We start from the raw sequence: 26,490 nt of genomic DNA, 5'->3' as shown, positions 1-26,490 counted from the left end.
TGTCTCCCTGTTGCCAATTCTAGCCTCTGCCATAGCGTACTCCCCCCCCCCACCTTTTGTTCATGGAAGATTTTTGTGTGTTCTTTTATAGGTATGTATGTACATGTGTTCATATGAATGTAGATACCTCAGATGTTTTTTAGGTTCCCCCCACCATTTTGAGACAGGGTCTGTCATTTGGCCTGGAATGCATAGATAAGTCTATGCTGTTTGGCTTGTGTGTTTCAGAGACCCAGCTATCTCTGACTCTCAGTACTGAGATTACAAGTGTGAGCCACCATACCTGAGTTTTGGTGGTTGAACCAGGTCCTTATGCTTGTGTAGCCAGCACTTTACAAACCGAGCCATCGCTCCAGCTCTTAGACCCAGGTATTAGAGACTTACACTATTTTGCAGTGTATCATGGATAGGAAGTAGAAGGCTACATTCATCTTGCTTTTAATATTGTTCTCTTTTACTTCTTGCCATCTATGACTTTTGTCTTTTTTGTGAAATCTGCTTTCCATTTTCTCATTGTGATCCTTCTGATCTTCACAGAAGATACAATATTCATTAAAAGTAATTTGTGAACTTACATAGGATTTAATTTTATATTTTTGAACTGTAATTTATCCTACTACAGGTTGTGTCATATCATTTGGGAATAATGATTGTGTTTTGTGTATTTGATTGTGTTTTGTGTATTAGATACGCTTAACGTTATCTTCCTTATAAATTGATGGTATTATATGTACTGATTTTCTGATACTGTTGTTTTCTTTCTCTGAGTAGGTTTATACAGCCTGGCCAGTTGCAGGATTTCCTGGAGGCAAGGTTGGCTTGAGTGAAATGGCACAGAAGAATGTGGGTGTAAGAACTGGTGAGACTATCCAGGTCCAGCCTCTTTTGGGAGCTGTGCTTCAGGCTCAGGAAATGGACTTGGCACTGAGGTTTGGCTCTTTTCTTTGGTGACTGTCTACCTCAAAGCTGCCCAAAGAAATTGTAGTGATTTGGGATGGAGAGATGGCTCAGTGGTCAAGAGTCCCATGTTGTTGCAGAGACCCAGCTTTGGTTCCCAGCACCCACAGGATGCATTACAACCATCCATTTCTCTAGTTCCATTGAATCCAAAGCCCTCTTTTGACCTTGCCGAACACTAGGCACAAATGAGGTACACAGACATACATGGTAGCAAAACATGAAATAAAATAAATAGATCTTGTAAAATAAAAAGAGAGGTATAAACATACTCAATTTGGGTTTTCTAAATAGATGAAGAAATGGATTCTTATACAAAATGTTATTTTAATATATAATTATATATAAAAAGTTACTAGTAAGGTATTACCCCCCCCCCCCGGTTTCCCCTCCCATCAAATCTTTAAAATTCAGTGTATCTGTTATACTTATAGGTGTTTGTCTGTCTGAGATAACATCTTACTGTGTAGTCCAGGCTGGCCTTGAATTTATGATTCATCTACCACTGGAAAATATTTCCTTTGTGTTTGGGATATAAACCAGGGCTTTTTGTATACTGGTACTCCTATTTCTAGCCACGATAGCCACATACATTAACTGAGTAGTGATTGATACACTGATGATGATAGCATAAGCTAAATGGGTGAATGTAATTTATGTATAAGAGACTGTTACCATGTAGTTAAGTAACCCTGACATTTTAAGTGAAGGGATAAATACTTAGCAGTGTATTTTGTCTTAACTTGCAGTTAAATCAGGATTCTTACAGCTTATTGTAAATAGTTGGGAAATAATTTTTTTCTCTTTGCTACTGAAGAATATTTTGCTAATATGAACATATCAACTACTTTTTAATTAAGAATATATGAAAATTAATTTCTTAATGAGAAATAACCCCCAGAAATATTTCAGCAAGATAAAGAACTAGTTCTACATTGAATCACAGTCTGATATTAAAGACTTAATAAAATGTTGAAATAAGAATCAGTGGTTGACAGAGAAAAATAACCTGAATGTCTTTAAACTCAATATTCATATTTCACATAAGTCAAGAAAGAGTAGTATTTTCCATTAGAAAAACTAGTACAGATCATTTTTCATTTTTGGTATCAGCAGTTTTCTAAACTATCTTAGCAGTTTGATAACTTTTAAAGATTTTCTTTTGTTGTTGTTAATTCTTTTGAGAATTGAATATGATATGTCTCAGCCATATTCTCCTTCCTTCCACCAACTCTTCTCAGACCTAACCCTCATTCTCTATCCACCTAACTTTATGCTCTTTTTGAAGACCTATCAAGATTAATTTGTGCTGCCCACATGTCCATGTAGCTTTTTCCTAGAGCAAGATTGACTAACCAGGGTATACAGTCTTAGATAAAAGTGACTTTTCCTCTCCTAGCCGCTAGCAGCTGTTCTCCCGATATCTTCACGTTTAGGGTGGAGTTTTGTGCCCAGCTTCCTTCTCCCTGCTGAGATTTGGAATGGCTTATTCTTGTACAGGTCTTGTGCATGCTGTCACAATAGCAGGTAATTCATTTGTGTGACTCCCTGGCTGTGTGCAGAAGACCCGGCTTCCTTGTGTCCACTGTCTCTACTCTTACATTCTTGCTGCCCCCTCTCCTCCAGTGATCTCTGAGTTTTGAGAAGAGAGGATGTGTGTATGTACCCCATTTTATGGCTGAACATGCTGCCGTCTTGGCTTGTTGGGTGTCCTTGTTAATCAGCTACAAATAGAAATTTTTTAACTTTATTTTTAATGTGTCTGAGAATTTGTGTGTGTGTGTATGTACTATATGTGTGTCTGTGCCTGGTGCCTGCTCAGGCCAGAAGAAAGAATAGGATTCCTTGGAACTAGAATTACAGGCGGTTGTGAGCTGCCATGTGAGTACTGGGAACTGAACTCAGGTCCTCTAGAAGAGTAGCAAGTCCTCTTTACCACCGAGCCATCTCCAGATGTTTATATTTATCTGTGTTTTGAGGCAGTTTTACTGTAGCTCAGGCTCCTGCCTCTTTTGAGTATTTCAGGTATGTTCCACAGCAGGCAGCTCAAGAATAAATTTTTAATTATGATAGTTTAAGCAAGGGACTTGATTGCATGTTTAACTCATATTCAGCCTAGTTAAAAACAAAAACGTGTTACTACCAAGAGTTTTAAGTAGCTTCTATTGAAGGGTGAGAATAGTGTCTCACCTATCCTCCAATAGAATTTTGAGTTAGATTCATTGCTGATGAAAGTCTGACCCAATTTTGCTTTAATAAAAGTATCTTTTGATAATTTAATACCAGCTTAGTGATAATTTAGGGAATGTATGTGTAAAAATACAAAAAAAATGTTTCTAGTTGTTATCTTGAGTTTAAAATTTTTTTTTTTTGTATATTCCAAGCTTGGGTTTGGCATCATCCTTCTGCCCCCTTTGAAAACAGCAAATTGTTTTCAGAACAAACAGTAACCATTTAGTGAACCTTGAAAAACAGAGCAAAAGCAAAGAATATAATGTTGAGAATCGGTTTTACACATTAGATGCTTACACATGTGTGCTGGTTTGAGTGAGAATGTCCCTCATAGTCTCATATATTGAATGCTTGGTCCCCTGTGGGTGAAACTGTTTACAGGAAGGATTAGGTGTTTAGCCTTGTTGGAGGAAATGTGTTATGGGGGTGGACTTTGAGGTTTCAAGAGCCACACCATTCCTAGCTAGCTCTCTCTCTGCCTTGTGCTTATGGATCAGTTAGTTGTGAGTTCTCAGCACATGGCTGCCATGCCTGCTGCCATGCTGCCCATCATGAAGGTCATGGGCTCTAACCCTCTGGAACCCCCAAATTAAATACTTTTGTTTATAAGTTGCCTGGGTCATGGTGCTTTATCACCACAGTGGAAAGGTAGCTAAGACCACATCACATGTACACATGTGTGTTTCACCCGGTCCCACAGCTGCTTATGAATGATTGTGCATTTTATCTTTTTGATTTTTTTTTTTTTTTCCTTTCATACCTTTCAAAGTATCTATTCCCATGTGTGCACAGCCCCCTCCCAATTTAGAATCTTACTAGGAGGTAGCCCAGTCTGGCCTCCATCTTACAATCCTCTTGTCTTACTCTCAATTGCTAGGCTCATAAGTGTGTGACTGGTTTGTTTACCCCTTTGTAGCAAATGAAATGGTCTCAGTCTGGGGATGTTGTGCTTTTCATGAAGTACTTGGTAGCACCATTGCTGTTTAAAGCAGGTTATCATCAGAATGTGTTCAGTCACATAGGGCAGTGGTGATGCATGCCTTTAATCCCAGTACTCAGGAGGCAGAGGCAAATAGGTAGATCTCTGTGAGTTTGAGGCCAGCCTGCTCTACAGAGCGAGTTCCAGAACAGGCTTCAAGGCCACAGAGAAACCCTATCTGGAAAAAAACAAAACAAAACAAAAAACCAAAAACAGCAACAACAAAAAACAGTGATACAGAAAGTAGTAGCCATTGTTGCCTAGAATTAGCATTAGTCACTATCTATGAACTAGTCTCACCTTATTGAGCCTGAACAGTGTTAAATGATTATAAAAAAATGGATTTAAGTGAAATCTTGGTTTTTAAATTTTAATTTCTTTTAAAAAGTAATATTTTAAGTAGGGCAACAGAATGTAAACAAGGAAGTTAATTTCTGCTTAGGAAAATCAGTCATTTAAATCAGGGTAGCTGGAGAATTTTATTAGTGATATTGGAGCTCTTTCTATTGGACATGATTTTGTCTATACCTGTTCTACAAATTTGTAGCCGTCTCTTACTCAGCTAATAAAGTAATAAGTAAGGGCCGTAGGGACTGCTCAGGGGTTAATAGTATTTGCTCTCTTGTAAGATGACTCAGGTTCTGTTCTCAGCACCCACATAGTGGCTCACAGTCACCTGTCAGCTGTTTTTCCACTTTTAGGATGTTCAGTGCCTTCTGTCCTCCATGGGCATCAGACACTTAGGTTGTGTGTCTGTATACATTCAGGTAAAACACACACACACACACACACACACACACACACACCACAAAACAAACCTTAAAAATAATATGTTGATTTGGTGTTTTACAAATAGAATTCAATTTAAGTTAAATTAAGTGTGTAGTTGATTGTTTGTGATAGTTATGTTCTCTTGAGATTGCCTTCACACTGATAGAGAAAACAGAACTGTTATTCTTGGTGAGGAATTTGTACAGTTATTCATCTCATACCTAGACTGTGATCTTGAATACTTGAAGACACTAGTTCTGCTATGATTATGTTTAGGCTGCATCAGAGAACAGGAGTACCAAAAATTTTAAGAAATTTGCCTAAGACTGTCTCTTTGTGGAGTCGGTTCAAACTCCCTCCATCTGGCCACAGAGCTAGAGTTTGTACTGTACCATACCTGTCCTACAGTATCTGTAATAACTATGCATGGCAGTTTTTTCATGGTTTAGTTTTTAGTATACTTACTGCTGATTTCTGTTTGTTTTTTTTTTCCTCTCCATAGTGACAAAGATAAGGAAATTAATGAAGAAGAACTGACTGGTTGTATTCTGAGAAAACTAGGTAAGAATGGTATTTTAAATGGTGTTTGTCATTTTTAAGCAGCAAAAGAGCAGCAAACCATGCTTGTAGACTTTTTTTAAAAATAGCTAAGTGAATATTCTCTTATATTTTTGTTTGGGAGCCTAGCCTTCAATCTCTCCAGGTTGGAATATTCTCATTCTTCAAATACCCATTTATTTGAAGATAAACCTGGTGGTAGAAGTAAAGCTCTCTCTCTCTCTCTCTGTTTTTCTCTCTCTCTCTCTCTCTGTGTGTGTGTGTGTGTGTGTATGTATGTGTATGTATGTGTATGTGTGTGCATGCAGTTGCACATCCATGATAGCCCCTCCACACACACATTTGTGGATGTGCATGTATTGTGTCCCAGTGATTTGGGTCCTGATACCCTAACTAGGGGTGAAGAAATGAAGAAAAGGCAAACACAGAGATGAACAGAAAAGCTGGGGTCAAATGGGGTTACTGCCATCAACCAGGAACCTCAGCATTTTATTAGGTACAACAAAGAAGGAGGAGTTAGCTAATCTCAGGAGGAATTATCTGCAGATAGACAGTCTTTCAGGCTGTAAATGCCTGGGAGGAAGAGGAAACTGCAATTGCTAGGTTTTGTACATACTAGCACCCCCTAGGTGCTAGATCCCCTAGGAAAGCTTTGCTCTCCTTCATTTGAGCCTGGTCCATATGGTAAATGGCTTTGAAGCAATGGAGTCCTTCTCATAGCTGTGTACATGGCTACAATACACATTGACTGGATACTTCACTCAGGACTTCCTCCTCTTCATACATGAGTGCATACTCTTGTGTTTGAGCGTACATGGAAGCTAGATGTTGACATTGGGAGCTTCATTCTCCACCTTCTTTATTTGTTTAGAATGAATCTTTGATGGAACCGGAAGTTTATGGGTTTAACTAGACTAGATGATCAGCAAGCTGAAGGCATCCTCTTGTCTGCTTCCCCAAGGTTGAGATTACAGGGGTGCATCAGTGTACCTGGGTTTTCATAAGGGTGCTGATTTGTGCTCAGGCCCTTGTGTTCAGCAAGTCCTTTTCTACCTGAGCCATTGCCACAACCTGAGATCAACTGGGACTTTTTTTAAAAAAAAATTAACTTATTTATTTTGATTGTATGTGTGTGAATGTCTGCATATATGTATGTACATATATGTATGAGTGACTCAACTGAGACTTTTTAACCTTTGTGCTTGCACATTTTCCAATGAGGAACATTGAAGTGTTGGTTTGAGTGTGCCAGTTAAGTTTAGTTGATAAAAATGGATTTTTGTTGCTATTGTTTGTAGAATTTTAGATTTACTGACATACAGGATTTGAAAGAATGAGCTTTTTTATATACTACTGATAACTGTGTCACCTCTATTTTTTATTACTTTATTAGTGTTCTGGTTTTATTAATAGTGAATAAATTGCTGTTAATTGGGAAATTATGCTAATGTTATTTAATCAATTGTTTTTAGATGGCAAGATTGTTTTACCAGGCAACTTCCTATATTGCACATTCTATGGACGACTTTGCAAGTTACAAGTGTTGCAAGTAAAAGGGACAGATGGTACAACATTGGGAAAGCCTCAAAGTGCCTCTAGTACTGATAGCCAGGGAATGGCTTCCGAACATTCTAGCATGGAAAGCAGTGACGTGGATATATCCTTCCAGCTAAGCCAGTTAGATCTGAAAGAGCCTCAGAGCCCAGCATCACAGAGTACTCCCTGTAAATCTGTTAAAGACAAAATTATGAATAAAGCTGGCGAAGTTTCATTGGATGTTACACAGAGTCCCAGGGATGGCAGTGGACTTGGACTAGAGCAAGTCACAGGTCTTAAGTGTAGTTTTGATTCATCCAGAGAAGGAAATACACGGCCTATCAGTGAAGAGAAATTACTGAAATCTACTACTGTAGGGGCAAAGAGCAATACTGATACCTTTTATTTTATTTCTTCAACAACAAGAATCAATCTTAAAAAAATTTGTACAAACTCAAAAGAACAAGACAGCCAATTCAAAGTAACTTATGACATGATTGGAGGCTTAAACAGTCAACTGAAAGCAATAAGAGAAATCATTGAATTGCCTCTCAAGCAGCCTGAACTTTTCAAGAGTTACGGTATGTTATCTTTATTTGATTATATTCATGTTACAGTCAAACCTAAAAGCAATTTGTTAGTTACACTCTCTAATATAATCCCTCTCCCTCCTGATCTTATTTTCTATATTGTGAGTTAGAGTTGGCTTTGGGAGGTGATATTAAGTGGCTCTTCTCAACGTTTGGTCTTTTAAGTTGTGATTTATCTGAGTGGCAGATGTGTCTCTTATGATAGCATATTAATTATCCCCTGTTGGTAGACTGCATCTTCAGAAAGTCTCTCGTTATGCTAGATAAGCTGTAATGTCTAAAGAAATAAACCAAAGTTTAGTTAAAACTTGTTAGGAAATGTAGTTGTGTTGAAGCGAGTGGTTAAGGAAGTAACTTGATTCCTAGGAAACTCCTACACGGTTGCTGTCCAAATCCTTTGCTCCTATTTCTTATGTATTAGCCACCCTTTTCCCTTTTCTCATGAATCTTTATGTAGAAGGAACTCATGGATTTGTATTTGTTAGTAATTTTTGTATGTAATACAAAATAGTAATAGTATAAATTGGAAGAAAATTACGTTATGTTCTGATTGTTGAACTGCTACCTCGATGGCACAAGACAGGCTCTTTTTTAAAAAACACATGGACAAAAACACCAAAAAAATACATACATACATACACACACGCACACGCACGCACGCACGCGTCCTTTGGTTTGTGATCTCTAAAGTCATTGCTGGGCTCAGGATTTGGGGTAGATAATACATCTTTCTGGGAAGTAGGGGAAAGGTAGAATTCTCACTTTGTTGTACAAGGTAAGTTTCCATTTCTATCTTACCTTGGAAGTTGTATGCCAGATTAACAAAAAAGTTAATAATCATACTGACTGCACTGGTTTTTTTGTTTGCTTTTTTCCTTGTAGGAATTCCAGCACCTAGAGGGTTGTTACTCTATGGTCCTCCAGGCACTGGAAAGACAATGATTGCTAGGGCTGTTGCTAATGAAGTTGGAGCTTATGTTTCTGTAATTAATGGTCCTGAAATTATAAGCAAGTAGGTATCTGACTTAATAAGTAAATACTCATTACTAAGTTTACAAATCTCAGGTGTGTCTTCTTAAATGGTTGTGTTACATTGTGCCTTAAACTATTTTGGAGTATTTTAAATTTGCCCTTTTTGTCTGAGGCATGGTCTTTCTTACCTATGTAGCCTAGTCTGATCTTTACTTCCAGTCTTTTTGCCTTCACCCCCAAATGCTGAGATTATACATGTCCTTCTAAATTTGCTTATAATATGTACAAATTTGAAAATAAGTTCTGAAAGTAATTTTAAGTACTTTAGAAGCACTTGAAAATTCAGACCAGCCTTTATAGAAAAGGTTTTATAAACAGTAAGAAGTGTAAAACAGTACATGTTTTTTACTCATTACAGATTCTATGGTGAGACTGAAGCAAGGTTACGCCAGATATTTGCTGAAGCCACTCTACGGTATTGTTAATATTTGATGATTTGGAATTAATAATTGAGGCTCTATTTAAGTGAAAAAAATAGTGGTGCTGTATGCAAAGCTAAGGAGTAACACAAAGAGATTGATTGGAGATTTAAGGAAATGTTATTTAATCTGTGGAAGTTTATAAGGAAGTTACTATATAAAGTAGAAGAATTAAGACATTAGTAGGAAACTTAGGCTGGGTGCATTTGTCAGTTTTGGGGATCATTTTCTATACTATTGGAGTCTTTTCAGAAAGGCTTTGTCTGTAATGAATTTGAAAAGTGTTTGCCCAAGATTTCCTCTAGCAGTTTCAGGCTTCAGGTCTAATAATAGTTTTAGAAACCTTATAAGTTTTGGTTTAGTGTGAGAAATATCTTCGTTCTACATGTGGATATTTACTTTCTTCAGCATCATTTGCTGAAGAGGATTTTTTTCCCCAGTGACTGTTTTAGACGCCTTCGTTAAAAATTAGGTTGCTATTGCTATGTCCTTTATTCCATTAGTCTGTGTGTCTGTTTTTATGTTGGTACTATGCTGATTTTTTTTGTTGTTTTGCTTTTTGAGATTTATTTTTATGTGGGTGTACATTTTGCCTCCATATATGTGTGCACCACAGGCCAGAAGAGAGTGTCTGATCCTCTGGAACTAGAATTACAGATGTGGGTACCAGAATCAAACCCTGTTCAACTGCAAGAGTTAACAAGTGCTTTGAATTGCTGAGCCATCTCTTAACCCTCTGTGTTGTTTTTCTCACTGTGGTCCTGTAGTAGTTTGAGATCAGGAACTGGTAGTCTTAGCATTCCTCTTTCTGCTTACTGTGGCTTTGGATGTAATATTGTCCCAGAGGGTCTTTCCTCATTTATTTCTGTTAATGTGATAAAATATTCTGATAGAAAGCGACTAAGTAGGGCAAGATTTTGTTTTGTTTACTCAGCTCACAATTCTAGGTTGTAGTCCATACTGTGGGAAAGTTAAGGCAATAGCAACTCGACACAGCTGATCATGTCATATCCATGGTCCAGAGCAGAGAGAAATTTCGAGTGCATACACGTTTGATTGCTTATGCTCAGCTTGAGTTTTCCACTCTTAATAGTTCAGAACATGTAGGGAATGGTGTCTTCCTTATCAATTTACTTAAGACAGAGTCCCTCAGAGACATGCCTATGGACCAACTAACTCAATGTAGATAGTTACTTGTTAAAATTCTAGGATGATTCTAGGTTGTGGTAAGTTGATATTTAAAGCTAGTTTTTTTTTTTTTTTTTTTTTAAATTTTATATAACCAAGTCCATTTAAATGAAAACAAACATTTATAGACAATATTTGGTAATTTGGGCGTCGTTCTTTCCAAGCTACTTCCTGCTGGTAAGGGGCGCTATAATGGGGGATTCTAAGAAGATGCAGAAATCCTGTCTGTAGTCTGTAAGGCTGTTAAAGCTAGTTTTTATGGAGTCTTCTGTATGAATTCTGGCATAGTTTTTTTTAGTTCTATGAAAAATTGTCACTAGAATTTGATAGGGAGTATAGTAAATCTATAGGTTGCTTTTAGTTACTTTTATAATAATTTTAATAGTATAAACTGTTAATCCATAGCATGGGAGGTTTTTCATTTTTCTTGCCTTTATCTTTCAGTGTCTTGAAGTTTTCATGTAGAATCTTATCTCTTGCTTGGTTAGATTGGTGCCTATGTTGTTTTCCTTTGCTTAAGTCACAGTGAGTGGGATTATTTGTCCTGATTCTTTCTGGGAAAGTTTGTTATCTTTATATAGAAAGGGTACTAATTTTCATGTTAATTTTGTATTGTTACTTTGTTGAAGCTGTTCACCAGGTCTAAGTTTCCTGCTGTAGTTTCTGGGTTTTTACATACAGGATCATGTCATTTGGGAGTTGGGAGTCTTGCAACTTTTTCTCTTCTGTTTGCACCTCTTTTTCCCTTTTGAGAATACTGAGGGTTGATCCTGGGCTTCATGGATGCAGACAGACTACCATTGACTTACAGTCCCAGCTTCTCCTTTTTTTTTTTTTTTTTTTTTCTTACCTTACTGCTATGCCTATGACCGAGTACTATATTGAAAAGGAGTGGTGAGGGTAAATACATTTGTGCTGTTTCTGATTTTGGAGGAAGTGCTTTCAGTTTTCCCATGTTTTGTATTGTGCTGGCCAAGGGCTATCTAGGCTTATTATGTGCTGTAAGTTGGTTTGCTTAGGCTCAGGGCTATGGTATCACATGCCTGAGTTACTAAGTTTTAAACTTCTACTCTTGGCCTTAAGGGCAAACTTGTCTTTCTCTATGTACTCCATTGCCAGAACAGGTCTTCTTCAACTAGTCAGTATTTGGCCTCTTAGGGCTTTGTCTCGCTTTATGTCAGTTTCAAATAATAGGTTTTCTATCAAGATTTTACCCAGCCTTTGGCCTTAATAAGATGGAATTTCTCCTTGCTGACCCATCTGCTGGAAGAAATGCTATCTTACTGCTAACCACTTTGAGGTTAGTGAGAGCTCTGGCCTTTTTGTGAGTGTAGGACTGTTAAACTTGTGTCTTCACCAGTCTATCTTTGTGAGCCAGGCTGGCAAGCGGTCTGTTTTTCTTTCCTTGGCTGGGGGACTGTGGTGCTTGGAGCTGTGTACCTCCTGTTGTTTTATCTATGCTTTTGAAGTATCTTGCCACTACTTCTGTGAATCTTTGGGACCTTTTTTCTTTGGAATAGTTTGTTTTTTTTCTCTTGTTGACTCTTAACCTTCCCCAAGTCACACAGAGGCCTTTTATGAAGGCAGATAAGCTAGAATGTGAGGTTGATAATTTTACACTAGAATTACTCTAGGATTTTTTTTTTTTTTTTGACTTCGCCTTTTAGTGATTTTGTTTTTAATATTGGTAAGTAAAATCAAAATGTAATATGTTTGTTCTTAGGCACCCATCAATTATTTTTATTGATGAGCTGGATGCACTTTGCCCTAAAAGAGAAGGAGCTCAGAATGAAGTGGAAAAGAGAGTTGTAGCCTCACTCTTAACATTGATGGATGGCATTGGCTCAGTAAGTACAACACTGGCATTTAGAGTATGGAATAACAAAACCTACCAAATGTGTCTGGGTCTGAGAGTGTCTCAAGATGAGGGAAAATCATCAAGCATGAAGCTGGGAGCTGGGTAATTTGTTTCTTTAATTGCTTAATAACTGAGGGACCCATATATCTTGGCTTTTTTTATTTTTTGTTACATAAAATAATTTACCATAAGGTATTTGTGTGTGTGTGTGACACATGATATTCATTTTAAACCCAAAACACATGTTAATAAGGAAGATTTCCTATTAAATTTTGGTGAATTTTATTAAGTCTCCCTGGGTATGATGATATATGCTTGTAATTCCAGTGCTTAGGAGACTGAGGAAGGAGGATCATTTCAAGGATAGGTACATAGTGAATATGAGGCCAGTCTTGGCTATGTGACATTTTTGTCTCAGTAAACTAAATATTAATAAGTTCATGAGGTTCCCCCCCCACACCACCTTGAGATAGGTCTTGCTGTGTAACCTAGGGTTTCCTACAAACTCAGTTATTTATGTAACTCATGAGTCTTTTTCTTCTTGAGGTATAGTCTTGCTGTATAACTCAGGTGTCCTAAAATCTCAGTTTTTCTCTTGCAGCCTTTCAAGTGCTGTGACTACATCCTTATATTTGTGTCTTAGTAAAAACCTATGATATGCTAATTATGTAAAAGACTAATATAGAACAGGAGTAGAGGACAATTCTCTCAGACTTTTGACGTCTGTTAACCAGAAAAATGTACTTCTTAGATTAGATTGAAAATGACCAAAGTTCTTGTTCTTAGACTCACAGTATGTTAGCACCAAGAGAAATTTTAGAAAGCACATAGTCCCACACCTTCCTTTTGCATGGTAAAAGCAAAAGGAGTGTTTGGTTTTATTTCCCTTTGGTGGGGAATGAATATGAATGTGAAAATAATGTGAATTTTTGGTATGCAGTCACTTAAATGTTTCTTTAAGCAGACCAGGTCTCTGATTCTGGATGGTCATGATACAGAGAGTTGCATCATAATTGGTTCTAAGATCCTTGGTAAGAAAGGCGAGTTAGGATCTGTGTTGGAGAATATTGAACATCAGGGCAAATGATGGCTTTTTCTCTGTCACTGGTATAAGCTATCTGTGGAATGTGTTCTTGTCTTTGTCAGGACTAGAACCACGTGACACTGATATTTTAATCTGAAAACATTTAAGGGGCCTGGATGTATACTTTTAAATTGATAAGTTCATAGTAGTTTATTCATTTTCTGCTGGTATATTCATAATTGGTATTGTTTTTGTTGCCTTATGGAAAATCACTAGATTCTATTAATGCTTATCTCTGAAATTATACTTGGATCATTCAACTAAAACATTGGATAATGTCTGGAGGTTGCTGAACATGGTGATCTTAGTTCTTCATAATTTGCTATTCTTAACCCCATCTTCAAGGAGTAAAGAAATCTTTGTGTATTCGGGGATACTGGTTATGGTTTCATAGTTTTTGGAATTTAAAAATATTACAATAAAAAACCAGGACTTTCAAGATGGCTCAGCAGGTAGAGACTAGCCACTAAGCCTGACAGCCTGAGTTCTGACCCCAAGACCTACATGGTGGAAGGAAAGACTCATTCTTGTAGGCTGGACTTTTCTGTTTCCTGGCAGTGGCTCCCAAATAACCACATAGATTTAATATTAATTATAAATGCTTGGCTGATAGCTTAGATTTTTTAGCTAGCTCTTATAACTTAAAATTAACCCATTTCTATTAATTGTACAGCTCCAATGCTTGTTTACCTCATGTACATACTTGCTCGCTCTGCATCTCATGGCATCTATTCCTGACTCATAAGACTCTGTCCCTCTTCTTCCCAGCACTCTTTCGGCCCCGAAAATCCTGCCTAGCCATTGGCCAATCAGCTTTTTATTAACCAATGAGAGTGTACATACTTACAGTGTACAAAATGATTATTTCACAACATAATCTTCTGTATGAATACTGTTTAGGTTATAATCTTCACTTCTAAGTAGTGGAAAAACTACTTAACTACTGGAAAGCTTTCTCAGGTCAAAAGCATTTAGGCTGTACTTTGAAGTAGCTGTACTAAAGTTAATAAATGTTCAGTAAAAATGTGTTACAAAGAAAATTTGAAAATTGGTTAGTAGAAGTATAAGGATTAATGCTTAATACTCTAGTCCATCTATTCATGCACAGAGTCAGTTTTCACCTCTATGTTTTAAAAACCAATATGTAATTTATTTTTATTTTATTTTGTTAGGAAGGAAGTGAAGGACGGGTGTTAGTCCTTGGGGCCACAAATCGCCCTCAAGCTCTAGATGCTGCACTCAGAAGACCAGGGCGATTTGATAAAGAGATTGAGATTGGCGTTCCTAATGCCCAGGACCGGCTTGATATTCTCCAGAAGCTGCTCCGAAAGGTGCCACACTTGCTCACTAAAGCTGAGCTTCTGAGGCTGGCAAATAATGCCCATGGATATGTTGGTGCAGACTTGAAGGCCTTGTGTAATGAGGCAGGTGAGAGTGACTGTTTCTGATGAGTCTGAATTAGCTCTGTGTGTGTGTGTGTGTGTGTGCTGATAATTCTTGTCGCTTCTGAATAGAAATAGCTTTATTTTGTTTAGTCATATATGTATTAAAAATGTATGTACTTTAGAAAATCCTGAAGAAGGAAAACCACTCCAGTTTTACCCTTTTAAGTTCTCCTCCTCTAGTAGAACATATTCTCAGATTTTTACCCAATGCGTGTGTGCATGCACACACAGCCAGATGTGCAGGTGTCAATATTGATGATAGTTTTTTTTTTTTACTGTGTTGTGGAACTTAAGAAATTACAGTTTTATTTACAGAGTAGTCTGGTGTTTGTGTTGGAGCCAACATAGCAAAACTCAAGAACATATGTTACAGTGACATTTCAACTGAAAATGTATGAGGGCTGTTAATTCATCCCATCACCTGCTTAAGAACATCATAAAGGCATAATGGAGCATGTCTGCCTTCAGGTGTCTGCTCCTTGCTATTCTTGTTGCTTGAGATAGTCTCTCTCTCTCTCTTTTTTTTTTTTTTTGCCAGAGTACATCAGGCCTTGAGTTTCTGGTGAGTATTGTCCTTTCTCTGCCTCATGCTGCTGTAAGTCCTGAGGTTATAAACACATGCTACTGCATCCAGCTATACACAGGTTTTAGGTTCTAGATTGAGTCCTCATGCTTACTTGCCAGAGCTTTACTGCACTTGGCCATCTTTACTGCCCCTGTACTTATTTTTGAGGGTCTTCTGGACAGAATTTCAGAGTATTTTCAACTATGGAAAGTATGTTTAAATCAAGACAGCTTTTATAAGCCATTGAAATGGTTGATTCAGCATATAACTTACTGAAAGAAATTGATTTTGTTTTCCTGAAGGATTTTATACTCTTAAACTTCTAAAGATCAGGCATGTCTATAATCTTAGATACATCCTCAGATCTTTTTATGGTGTGTTTTTATGTCCTTTCATATGCTGGGCTCTGTTTTTCTGTGTTGTGGCATTATGTTGGTTACAGTTTGTCATCCATCTTATATTTTATATTATGCTTTTTAGAAGGTTTAATTCTTGTGGTAATTGGAGAATTTTTTTTTAAATAAGAAATTTCATTATTTAGAGCCTTAATTTTAAATGGCAAGCAACTTTTGTGCCTAAATAACTAATTTATATTTACATAATTATGCTTTGAAAGTTCCTTTATTTATTTCAACCCTTTTTAATAAAACATTTATTTTATATTAAATTTTGTATATGTGTTCTAGTGCCATCAAAGGCCAGAGAGGGCATATGGTCCTTTGGGGCTGGAGGTATGGAATTACATGTAGTGATGAGCCACATAATAGGATGCTGGGAGTAGAACTGAGGTCCTCTGTAGCAGATGCAATGCGGAGCCATCTCTCCAGCTCCTTGATTTATCCTTTTTAATCTAGTCTATGTAACTACGGGAAAAGAAGGAAATACAGGAAAATAAATTCAAATGAAAGACATAAGAATGCATAAATGTCTTGATGAAAAAATAATTTCTTCATTTTCTCACAATTACCATAATTTCTAAGTTGGAGGACTACTGGGTAGAGGAGGTGGTAAACAGAAACATTCTTTAGTATAATAGCTCATAAGGATAGGTCTTTTTTTTTTTTGTCTTCTCTGCTGCATTTATCTTCAAATGGGCCGATAGGTCTTTTGTTGTTGTTGTTTTTGTGTTTTATTGTTGTTATTTCAAGGCAGGGTTTCTCTGTATATGTATATAAATAAAATGCACAAGTATTTTCTGATCTGTCTTTCCCAGCACCTAGCTAGTCTATTACTTTCTCAGCTCTGAGAAGAAGATAGATTTTAGAAAGATTGGTGATAGAATTACAGTGGCCAGTATGTTAAATTAATAGTTTGGGAATGTTGTCATGAATTCTAGTTTGTGTTTTTGTGTTACAGTATTGGTATCATTGTTTTATCTTTGTATAGCAGAATATACAAACTTTAAGAACAAGGTGCCAGAATATTTCTACGAGGAATTTTCTTTATGAGGCAGGATAACAAGTGAATAGCTTTTTAATTTTTAAAAATGCCTTTATTTTATATGTATAGGTATTTTGCCTGCATGTATGTCTGTGCATCACATGTGTGTCTGGTGCCTGTGGAGGCCTGAAAAGAGGGAATTCACTGAGACTTTAGTTGAGATATTTGTGAGCTGCCATGTATGTGCTGGGAATCAAACTTCTGTCTTCTTGAAAAGTAGCCAGTGCTCTACTGAGGCATTTCCAGCATTGTGTGAATAGGTTTTGAGAAAGCATTGGGTAGATTTGCATTTAAAATCAGGTTTGTGATCTTGATCAAGTTTGAACCTTATTCTCCATTTGTGAATTGAGTAGCTTGGGGGGAGATGGTATTGGATTGCTTTTGTAACCATGACTTTGATTGGATAAGGGAAAGGGAGAAGATAACAGAAATATCCTAGTTACTCACCAGGCCTGCTGTGGCCTCATCATACAGAATCCCTTTAGTGGATAAATGGTTAGCTTCCCCAGACTATGGATTTCCAGGGTGTCCCACAGTTTGTAGGACTGAGGCTGCATCTTTTTTGGTGTTTGTATGCCACACCTGGTGTAGATTTTTGGTCTAGTTCTTCTCTGTATCTCTCTTAAGTTTGTTGCTATGTAAATATGACAATTGGAAATACTGCCATAGTATATGCCTAACAGCTGGATCTTTGGTAGCTGGGAGTCAAACTTATTTCAGATGTTAGATTTTGAGGTAGTGTGATATGCTCTACACAACTTTTTTGGAGACTTCTGTTTTGTAGCAGCTTACCTTTATAAGCAAGGATCAGCTTTTGAAGTATTTTATCTCAAATGCATAGATAAGCTGCTTACAACCTAGGCTGTCTTATCTTGACACTGATGTCAGTGTATGTCATCTGGGCTTCTACTGCTTTTCTGACTTACTAGTTGCATAGCCTTTTTATTCCTTCATTTTATGTTTTAAAGTAATAGCAAAATAAATAGAGTGAACTTTTTTGGAAAACATGAAATGTTAATTTTGTAAGCTATGCTGAACGTTGCAAGATGCTTAGCAGCAATTTTTCCAAAATAGAGGGATTTATTATAAATTTACCTTCTAAGATTGCCTGATTATAGTGTGAAATAGAACTTGATTTCTTCAAGGAGTGAGCTTTGCTTTTTTTTTTTTTTTAAAGGAAAGAAAGAATTTGCCTTGTATTGCTGAGAATTTAGCTCAGAATTCATGTCAATTATATATTGTTTCAGCACATTAATATCAAACTGGTCTTTCTAAGAATCACAGAACAGAAAAAATTCAAACTTATTTACCTATTGATTTTATTGTTGTTAAAGCACTTAAATTGGCTTAATAGCAATATTGAATCTGATTTTTGTGACTCGAATTCTTCTTACCTATTTTGTCCAGAGCTGTGGGTTGCTCATACTTGCCACTTCTCCCTGCATTCCCAAAGTGGGAATGCTTTTATTTATTTATTTTTTTAAGCAGATTTGAGAGGAAAGCATGTGGAGCTCTGGGTTAAAATGGTACTTTTATACTTTATCAGCTGAGAGGTAGGACAGTCCATTTTGCCTCAATTTCTGTTTCTTCAGAAGTAGGGGAAATAGTCTTAAGATGTCACAGTAATTAGCTCGGTACACATATCTTTTATTTACTATTAGTGCTATGCTAGAAGAACTAGACCTGCCTTCTTCTATATCTAGACACACAGGGGCTCAATGTGCTTATTGAATGGATTATGTTTAAGAGACACTCAATAAAAAATTATTCCGTAGTCCATGAGTACATCTTCTCAGTGTTTTCATGTTAATACTTGAATAATTAATTTTTAAAAAAATATTTGCTTAGTGTGTCTGCGTGCACGTGTGTGGCACAGCACTTTTGTGAGATTAGAGAACAATTTGAGTGAGTCTATTCTCTCCTTCAGCCATGTGGGTCCTGGAGATGGAGCTCAGGTTGTTAGGCAGAGTGTCAAGACACCTTTACCTATCCACTTTACCTTGGCATTTAATTGCTTTAGTATAAATTGTAACTGAATTTGAGGATATAAAACAGTGTTCTACAGATAAAGAATATTTTTTTGAAAACATATTTTCCTCCTCTTCAAGTTGTAGTTTTCTCTTTTACTCCTCCCACCTTCCATAATATATCCATTTTTATATTCCCAAGGCTTTATGGATTATTCCTAAGACACCATGGTTTTAAACACTTTTCTTAAAGTCACTTTTTAAATTTAGCACAGTATCTTAATTTGGTCCTTTATCAAAAAAAGAGTTGCCAACTTTTAAAACACATTTTATTCATAAGCATGTACACAAGAGAACCATTACAAAGAAACTTGCTTACTGGTGTATGGTAGTAGGGGTGGGGATGGGATTAGATTCCCATTCATCTTTTCATGCTTCAGTAATAAAATACTATGGGTAAGATCCAATTTTTAGAGTTTAGGTAAAATAATACCTTCATTTTGACTTTAGTTTATAATTTCTCATCTTTTCATGCTTCAGTAATAAAATACTATGGGTAAGATCCAATTTTTAGAGTTTAGGTAAAATAATACCTTCATTTTGACTTTAGTTTATAATTTCTTAAAGTATCATCTTAGTGTTATTTTAAAACCACTTGTCCTGTGTAGCTTTGTTAGTTGCTTTGTTAGTTGTTTTTCCCATCTCTTTTAACCTTACTTTTATGCATTCAGTTTTTAAATAAACTTATCAATAGGCATGGAAGTGCATAAAGCATAGCATAGGTGAATGAATTTTCTGAAGTGAAGTTAGCCATGCTTAGACCAGGATGGAGAAAAAGTAGTATCTAGACCACTCTAGCTCTTACCATCATATAAGCTCAAGAGACACTCCTGATGAGTGTTTCTGTTTGGCACTGTCATCTTTAACCCATAGTGTGAATCAAGAGTTCTAGTATTTAACTCTGGGTAGCGGTTCATTTCTATTGCTGTATTCCATTATACAGATGTTATGAATGATAATGATAATTTACTATGTAGATAGTTTCCTTCATACTGTGTCTATTTAGATTCATAGTTTTTTCAATGTTGCTTTAAATATTGTTGCTTTGTAGGGATTCTTTTTTTTCCCCCCTTAGGGATTCTCAATATGTAGCTTCCTGTGGATATATATTTCTATAGGTTAGTCAAGTCTGTTACAACTGAGTATTTTCTATTCATGTCTTTGGAAGAGCTAGTTCCAGGATAGCCTCCAAAGCCAGAGAGAAACCTGTGATCCCAGCACTGGACTAGAATCATCTCTATAGCTTGCTGTCCAGCCAGTTTTGGGAATCATCGAGCTCCAGGTTTACTGAGAGATTATCTAAAACAATAAAGTAGAAAGAGACAGAAGACAACTAATATCTACCTTTGGCCTACACACGCTCACACATATACACACGTATGCACACACACATAAATAACTGTACACAAACATTTAAAAAATAGATTGTTCTGTTATCTAAAAACTGTAAGAGAAAGAAGTAATGTTGTAGAGATAAAAGAATGAAATAAACCATATTATCTATTATATATAGAGAAAACTATAACATAGTATTATACGTGGAAAACCAAGGAACATACAAATAAAACAAGTAAATGCTGGGTTTGATCCCCAGAACTATAAAGAGAGAGAATAAAATATTCTTTTTAAAACATTTATGGGGTTATAGAGATACTATGGATGTTTCCAAACAGAAAAAGGAGATAGGTATATAATATACCATATCTTGTATAAGGATAGCAGAATAATAAACACAGAATTCAGAACAGACTCAAATTCTCAGAGCAAAACAGGATGGATTATCATTTCGGTGAGCTGTGTTGGCCAGGTAAATATCCATATGGAAGAATTGAACCATTACAGGTAGTGATGTGAAAACAAAGAAAAAGGTATCCAGAAGTGCCGTTAAGACAAAACAGTCATCTCCCATCCAAGTACTAACCAGGTCCAACCCTGCATAACTTCTGAGATCAGGCGAGATCGGACACATTCAGGGTGGTATGGCCCTAGAGGCAGAGTTAGGCATGTTGTGACACTCCTTTCTACATAGGTGCTGGAGATCAAATTTAGGAAGTATAAAGTGCTTCCATTATGTGCCCAGAACTAAGGCCACAATGTAGTCATGCTATGCATCACAGAGAAACACTGCACAGATTCATTATGCATGGTATTTTGAATTAACTGTTTCATGTTCAGATATTTTAACCATTGCCAGATCTTCTTTGTTAACCCCACATTCGGTTATATGACCTTATATATAGTTACTGTTCACAGTTAAGAATTTGGGCTCTACTGTACTACAGCTCTATGTACCTGAAACTTCATAGCTGGTATTTGAAGGAGGTAGTTGGACATTCAGTCTTGACAATGTTTGAACTGTAAGCAAAATCAAAAACAAAGACTTTAGAATATTTGACTATTCTGGTTAAGAACCATCTTTTAAGCTATTTTACATTTCTTTAAATTTTATTTTCTTAAGGGTCCTTTGGGTTTTTTATTTTGTTTTGTTGTGTATTATTATTGTGGTGCTACTCTATTTCTGTTATTTCTCTCCTTAAAAACAAAAAACCAAAAAAGTTCTTTCTAGTTCGCCAAACCATAAGCTTTCTTCAGTGAGCCTTTTGCCTTCATTTTTCCATATCCAGTCTCCCTCAATACTCTAAAAAGTATCTATCGCTCGGCTCGTTACAGACCATATGTGCATTTACTCAAGTCATCTTCTCTTGTGTTTATCTCTTTTAAGATCTCCTGGTCTCTAAACTTATGGCTTGGTTTTAGTGCATTCAGGAGAAGGGCAATTGCAAAAAGCATGTTACTATTGTACTTTTAATGGCATCTAATCAATATTATTTTGATAAACTTTGATTTTCTTTGAAAATGTTTGTAAATTGTTTTATGTTTGCAAATACTTGTGCTCTAGTACATAATTTCAGTTTGTCATCTTTCCACTGCCTAACTTAAGCATTTGAGTTGTGCTTTAATCTCCCATATATTTGTGTCCCCTTCATGATTAATCCCTGTCTGCATTTCATACATACCTCTAAGTACAAAATACAGTAAATGCTTTTTTAATACCCACAGAGTTTGAGGTTGGTAGTATTGTTACCTAGTTGATATTTATGGAATAAGTGATCAGTTTTGTGTTATTTTCCTCTTTGAAGGTCTGTATGCCTTGAGAAGAGTCCTGAGAAAACAGCCTAACCTCCCTGATAGCAAGGTGGCTGGCATGGTGAAAATTACCCTGAATGATTTCTTACAAGGGATGAATGACATCAGACCTAGTGCTATGAGAGAGGTAGCAATTGATGTCCCAAATGTAAGTAATTTATACTCTGTGCCATCTTTACTATTTGAATAATGTTCTTAAGGAAACTGGGACTCCAAAATGACTGAGTTGCTAGGCTAACCTTTTAAAAATATACTTGTAAAGTAAAATATTCTCTTAATAGTTATAAATTCATTGAAGTTCTAAGGTAACTCAGAGACAACCTGTGTTGTATATCCTTTGCATGGTTTTCTCTGGTGACAACATACTGCAAAACCAGATGGGATATGCACACTGCTAATCTCTGCGCTTTGACTTGAATTTCCTCACTTTCAGTATTTGGTGTATTTAGGCATGAGGTTTTGTCAGATGGAAAGACTTGTGTTTATCATCATATTCAAATGATCACCACAGAGTTCTCCCACTGTGTTTTCATTATCATACTCAACTCAGTCCTCATCCCACTTCTAAAATTTTATTATTTCAAAAAGACATAAGTGGAATCATACTGGATATAACATTTTACTTAACATATTTCCCTGGAAATTCATCTAAATGAGTAGTTCTCAACTTTTAACTTTTGTGGGTCAAACCATCCTTTCACAGGGGATGCATATCAGATACTCTGCATACATTTTGGTTCAGGACAGTAGCAATGTAGCTTGAGTTTCTGATCTGCCCGGAACCGCAGCTGTTTCGCCTCAAATAAACAAATAAACAATTATAAGCATTATTGTGTTTATTTGGGGTTGAATGACTGTGGGACAAGGTGAGACAGGAAATGGTTTTCATAGCAAAATTACAGTTGTGAAGTAGCGACACAAATAACTTTATGATTGGTGAGTCACTACAACATGAGAGATTGTATTAAAGGTCACAACATTAGGAAGTTTGAGAACTACTGCTTTAAATAGTTACATTTTTCAATTTGTTCTTTTTTATTTGAGTAGTTGTGTCACAAGGGATGTCCAAACTGAGGTCCTCATGCTTATATTGTCTGTACTTGATTTATGTAGCCAGTTCCTCTTACCTTTCCTCAGGTTTTATGGTTTTGTTTTTAGATCTGTGATGAGGCATAGTGGTAGGAGTGCATGGCAGAGAATGTTTCTCACTTCTCATTTGTGTAAGCTTGGAATTAAAAGTTAATACATTGACCTTTGAAGGTGGTTTTAAAATACAAACTGTAGCAATATTCTATATTTCTTCCTCATGATTTCTGTGGCTGTCATAGGTTTTTCTTTTTTATGATTATGCCTACCTCTGATTTCCAATAGCTCAAAGATTACTTTAAAGAGATAAATGCAGCTACACACAAACTATATCTTTACTACATCTTTAGTAATACTGATATCATACTTCACATCATTTATATATTGTCTGTCTTTACTGTTGTGCCCAACCTCTGAGCCCCAAAATCACCAAGATGCCCTATCTGATGCAAAAGCAAAGAGTCTTTAAATTTACAAGTTAACTCAATTTCCCCAGTCCATTGGACACAGCAGTTGAATCAGGTGGGGACCAGGAGGGACTCTGAGCAGCAGCGGGCAGGAAATATATTGGGGTAGAGCAAGGAGAGTGTCTGGGTGGGGGGGGGGGGAGTCTGCTAGTTGCATAACAACAGTCTCAGGATTGGTGCACCTCTGTGCTTGGGCTACCTGTACTGTGTTGATTGACTAGCTATAGCTAGCTGCAGGGAGGTTGCTATGCCTACAGGCCCTTCCAGGGCAGTTGCTATGCTCTGCCTTTCACTGTTACCTTAAAGCACATCCAGAGCCTGTCAGCAAACTTCTGATTGGTTCCTCTACACATGGAGGACAAGGTCAGGAGCTCATCACATGTTGCTGAGTCAGAGGCCTACATCCTACTGGTTCTTTTTGTAGCCTGTCCTGGCTGCCAAAGCAGGGGACTGGGTGAGGGTCCTTTTTTAAGTTACCGTAGTTACTATTTATAGTAAAGTTTATGTATGTGCCATTGTTAACTGGAATTTTAGTATGTTGTTACCATATTAGGGAGTATCTATTTTATTGTTAGTATTTTTTTCCACCTTAAATTGAAAAAATCGTGAGTGCCATATTTTACAAGGCAGATCTAGTTATTTTTGCTTGTCTTAAGCCTTTCATTTCTGAAGGTTTATTTATTTTTTCTTTCTTTCCTTTTTTATATGGCGTCCTTGGTGGACTAGTTTTTAAAATATATCTTGGATCTGGCTCATGATGTTCTACGAGTCCTATAGGCTTTTTTTTTTTTTTTTTTAAATACTGCTTTTCTCTACCATGTTAGGCAGTTTCAAAAGATCTAGTCTAGTGTGTCACCTGCTTGATGAGCTATTGACATTTTGATTTGAATTTTCACTTTAGTAACTGTCCTTCAGCATTAGAATCTTTTTTTTATTTTTTAATTAAAAATAGATCCATACACAATATATCCTGATTATAATTTCCCTTCTCTCTACTCACAGTTCTTCTACCCCCTCCCCTCTCCTCCTCTTCCCTCTAATCCCTAATCCCCTCCAGATCCACACCTTTTCTGTTTATCATTTGAAAAGAACAGAGTTTGAAGAGATAACAACCAAACATGACAAAAATAAAATAAGCAAGATGAAACAAAGCCCATCACACCAAAGTTGGATAAGGTAGCCCTACAAGAGAGTCCTAAGAGCAGGCACAAGAATGCATTCGTTCTCACGCTCATGAGTCCCATGCAAAAGCTATCATATATGCAGAGGACTTGGTGCAGACTATGTAGGCTTTATGCTTGCTGCTTCAGTGTCTGTGAGTTCTTATGCGCCTTCCTTAGGTGATTCAAAGGTTCTTGTTCTCCTTTATCCCCTCTGGCTCTTATGTACCTTAAGCCTTGTCTTTCCCAGTGTACCCTGAGCTCTGAGGAGAGGGATTTGGTACAGACATCCCATTTAGACTTCTCTAAAATATTTTAGCTGTGGGTCCCTGTATCTGTTCTATTTGCTGTTGTAGGAAGCTTCCCAGATGATTACTGTATAAGGCACTGGTTTATGAGTATAGCAGAATATCATAAGAGTCATTTTATTAATACTTTTTTTTTTTTTTTTTTTTTTAAAAGAACCAATAGGTTTGGTTTTACCCTAGCCCTAGGTCTCTGGGATATCTAGTCTTTACTTCTTGGCCACCCAAGCAGTGTTAGGTATGGGTTCTACCTCATGGGATGGGCCTTAAATCAAATCAGACATTGCTTACTCCTGCAAGTTCTATGCCACCATTGCCCTATTGCAAGCATAACAGATTGTAGGTCAAGGTTTTGTAGCCAGGTTTATACTTATTTACATTTATTGTTTGTTTACATTTCTCTTTTGGTAGTGTGTAGTGTGCAGTGTACTTTCCTGTACCACAAAGATACTAGAATGTAGGGGTGAAGGCTCCCTAGGCACCAGCTAGACTTCTCATATTCAGTGAATTGTGTGGTTGTTATCCTCTACAGTGGTGTCTTGCTGTCAGTTTGTTGTTGTTTGGGGATTTCCTTGTGACCCCCTTTGGCCAACAACTCAATTGAATGCATTCATAAAGAGTCTGAGGTGTTATTTTTATTTTATAAATTAGGAAGAAACTTAATGAGATAGAATAAATGATCCAAAGTCACATTGAGTAGTGTATCTTAGATTTAAACTCATTTTTCACCATTCTGAATTTAAGAATGTTTTTCTTGTGTTTAGAAATGTGTTTAAAAGTCATGAAACTAAAAAGAAATTAAAGACAATGTGTACTGCAGCCCAGTACTGGCAATGACTACTACTTGTAAGACAGAAATCTTTCTTTTTCTTTTTTTTTTTTTTTTTTTTTTTTTTTTTTTGACTTTTTTATTGAGCTATACATTTGTTCCCTACTCCACTTCCTTTCTCCCCTTCCCCTTGTCCCCCATGCTCCCAATTTACTCAGGAGATCTTGTCTTTTCCCCTTTCCTAGCAGAACAATGTGTGTCTCTCTTAGGGTCCTCTTTGTTACCAGGGTTCTCTGGGATTGTGGCCTGTAGGCTGGTTGTCTTTTGCTTTATGTCTAATATCTTCTTATGAGTGAGTACATACTATATTTGTCTTTCTGGGTCTGGGTTACCTTGCTCAGAATGACTTTCTAGTTCTATCCATTTGCCTGCACATTTTAAGATTTCATTGTCTTTTTCCTTATGAGTAGTACTCCATTGTGTAAATGTAACACATTTTCCTTATCCAGAGGGGCATCTGGGTTGATTCATTGTGACTACTGATGGTATGAACATAGTTGAGTAAATGTCCTTGTAGTATGACTGTGCATCCTTTAGGTATATACTCAAAAGTGGCATTATTGGATTGTGAAGTAGATTGATTACCAAAATTTTGAGAAACAGCCATACTGATTTCCAAAGTGGCTGTGCAAGTTTGCACTCCCACCAGCAATACAGGAGTGTTTGTCTTGCTCCACATCTTCTCCAGCACAAACTGTCATCAGAGTTTTTGATCTTGAACATTCTGACAGGTGTAAGATTGTATCTTAGAGTTGTTTTGATTTGCACTTCTGTAGCGACTTAAGGATATTGAGCATTTCCTTAAGTGTCTTTTG

At 36.7% G+C, this 26,490-nt stretch overlaps 1 protein-coding gene across 3 annotated transcripts in view; it reads left to right on the top strand.

Annotated features, from left to right (window-relative positions):
• Spata5 (spermatogenesis associated 5) overlaps positions 1–26,490 on the top strand; it is a 163,457-nt gene that overhangs the window by 4,981 nt on the left and 131,986 nt on the right. For all 3 annotated transcript variants that reach the window (XM_051185784.1, XM_051185783.1, XM_051185785.1), the window contains exons 3-10: positions 772–929; positions 5,442–5,500; positions 6,970–7,614; positions 8,506–8,635; positions 9,014–9,070; positions 11,986–12,109; positions 14,377–14,632; positions 21,822–21,976. In XM_051185784.1, the coding sequence (XP_051041741.1) occupies positions 772–929; positions 5,442–5,500; positions 6,970–7,614; positions 8,506–8,635; positions 9,014–9,070; positions 11,986–12,109; positions 14,377–14,632; positions 21,822–21,976 (1,584 nt within the window). The remainder of the gene's footprint in view (positions 1–771; positions 930–5,441; positions 5,501–6,969; positions 7,615–8,505; positions 8,636–9,013; positions 9,071–11,985; positions 12,110–14,376; positions 14,633–21,821; positions 21,977–26,490) is intronic.

This window comes from Phodopus roborovskii, unplaced genomic scaffold (genome assembly GCF_943737965.1).
Source record: "Phodopus roborovskii unplaced genomic scaffold, PHOROB, whole genome shotgun sequence".
NCBI classification, from domain to species: Eukaryota; Metazoa; Chordata; class Mammalia; order Rodentia; family Cricetidae; genus Phodopus; species Phodopus roborovskii.
The sequence above is the reverse complement of the archived record's forward strand: the minus strand, read 5'-3'. Positions and strand labels throughout refer to the sequence as shown.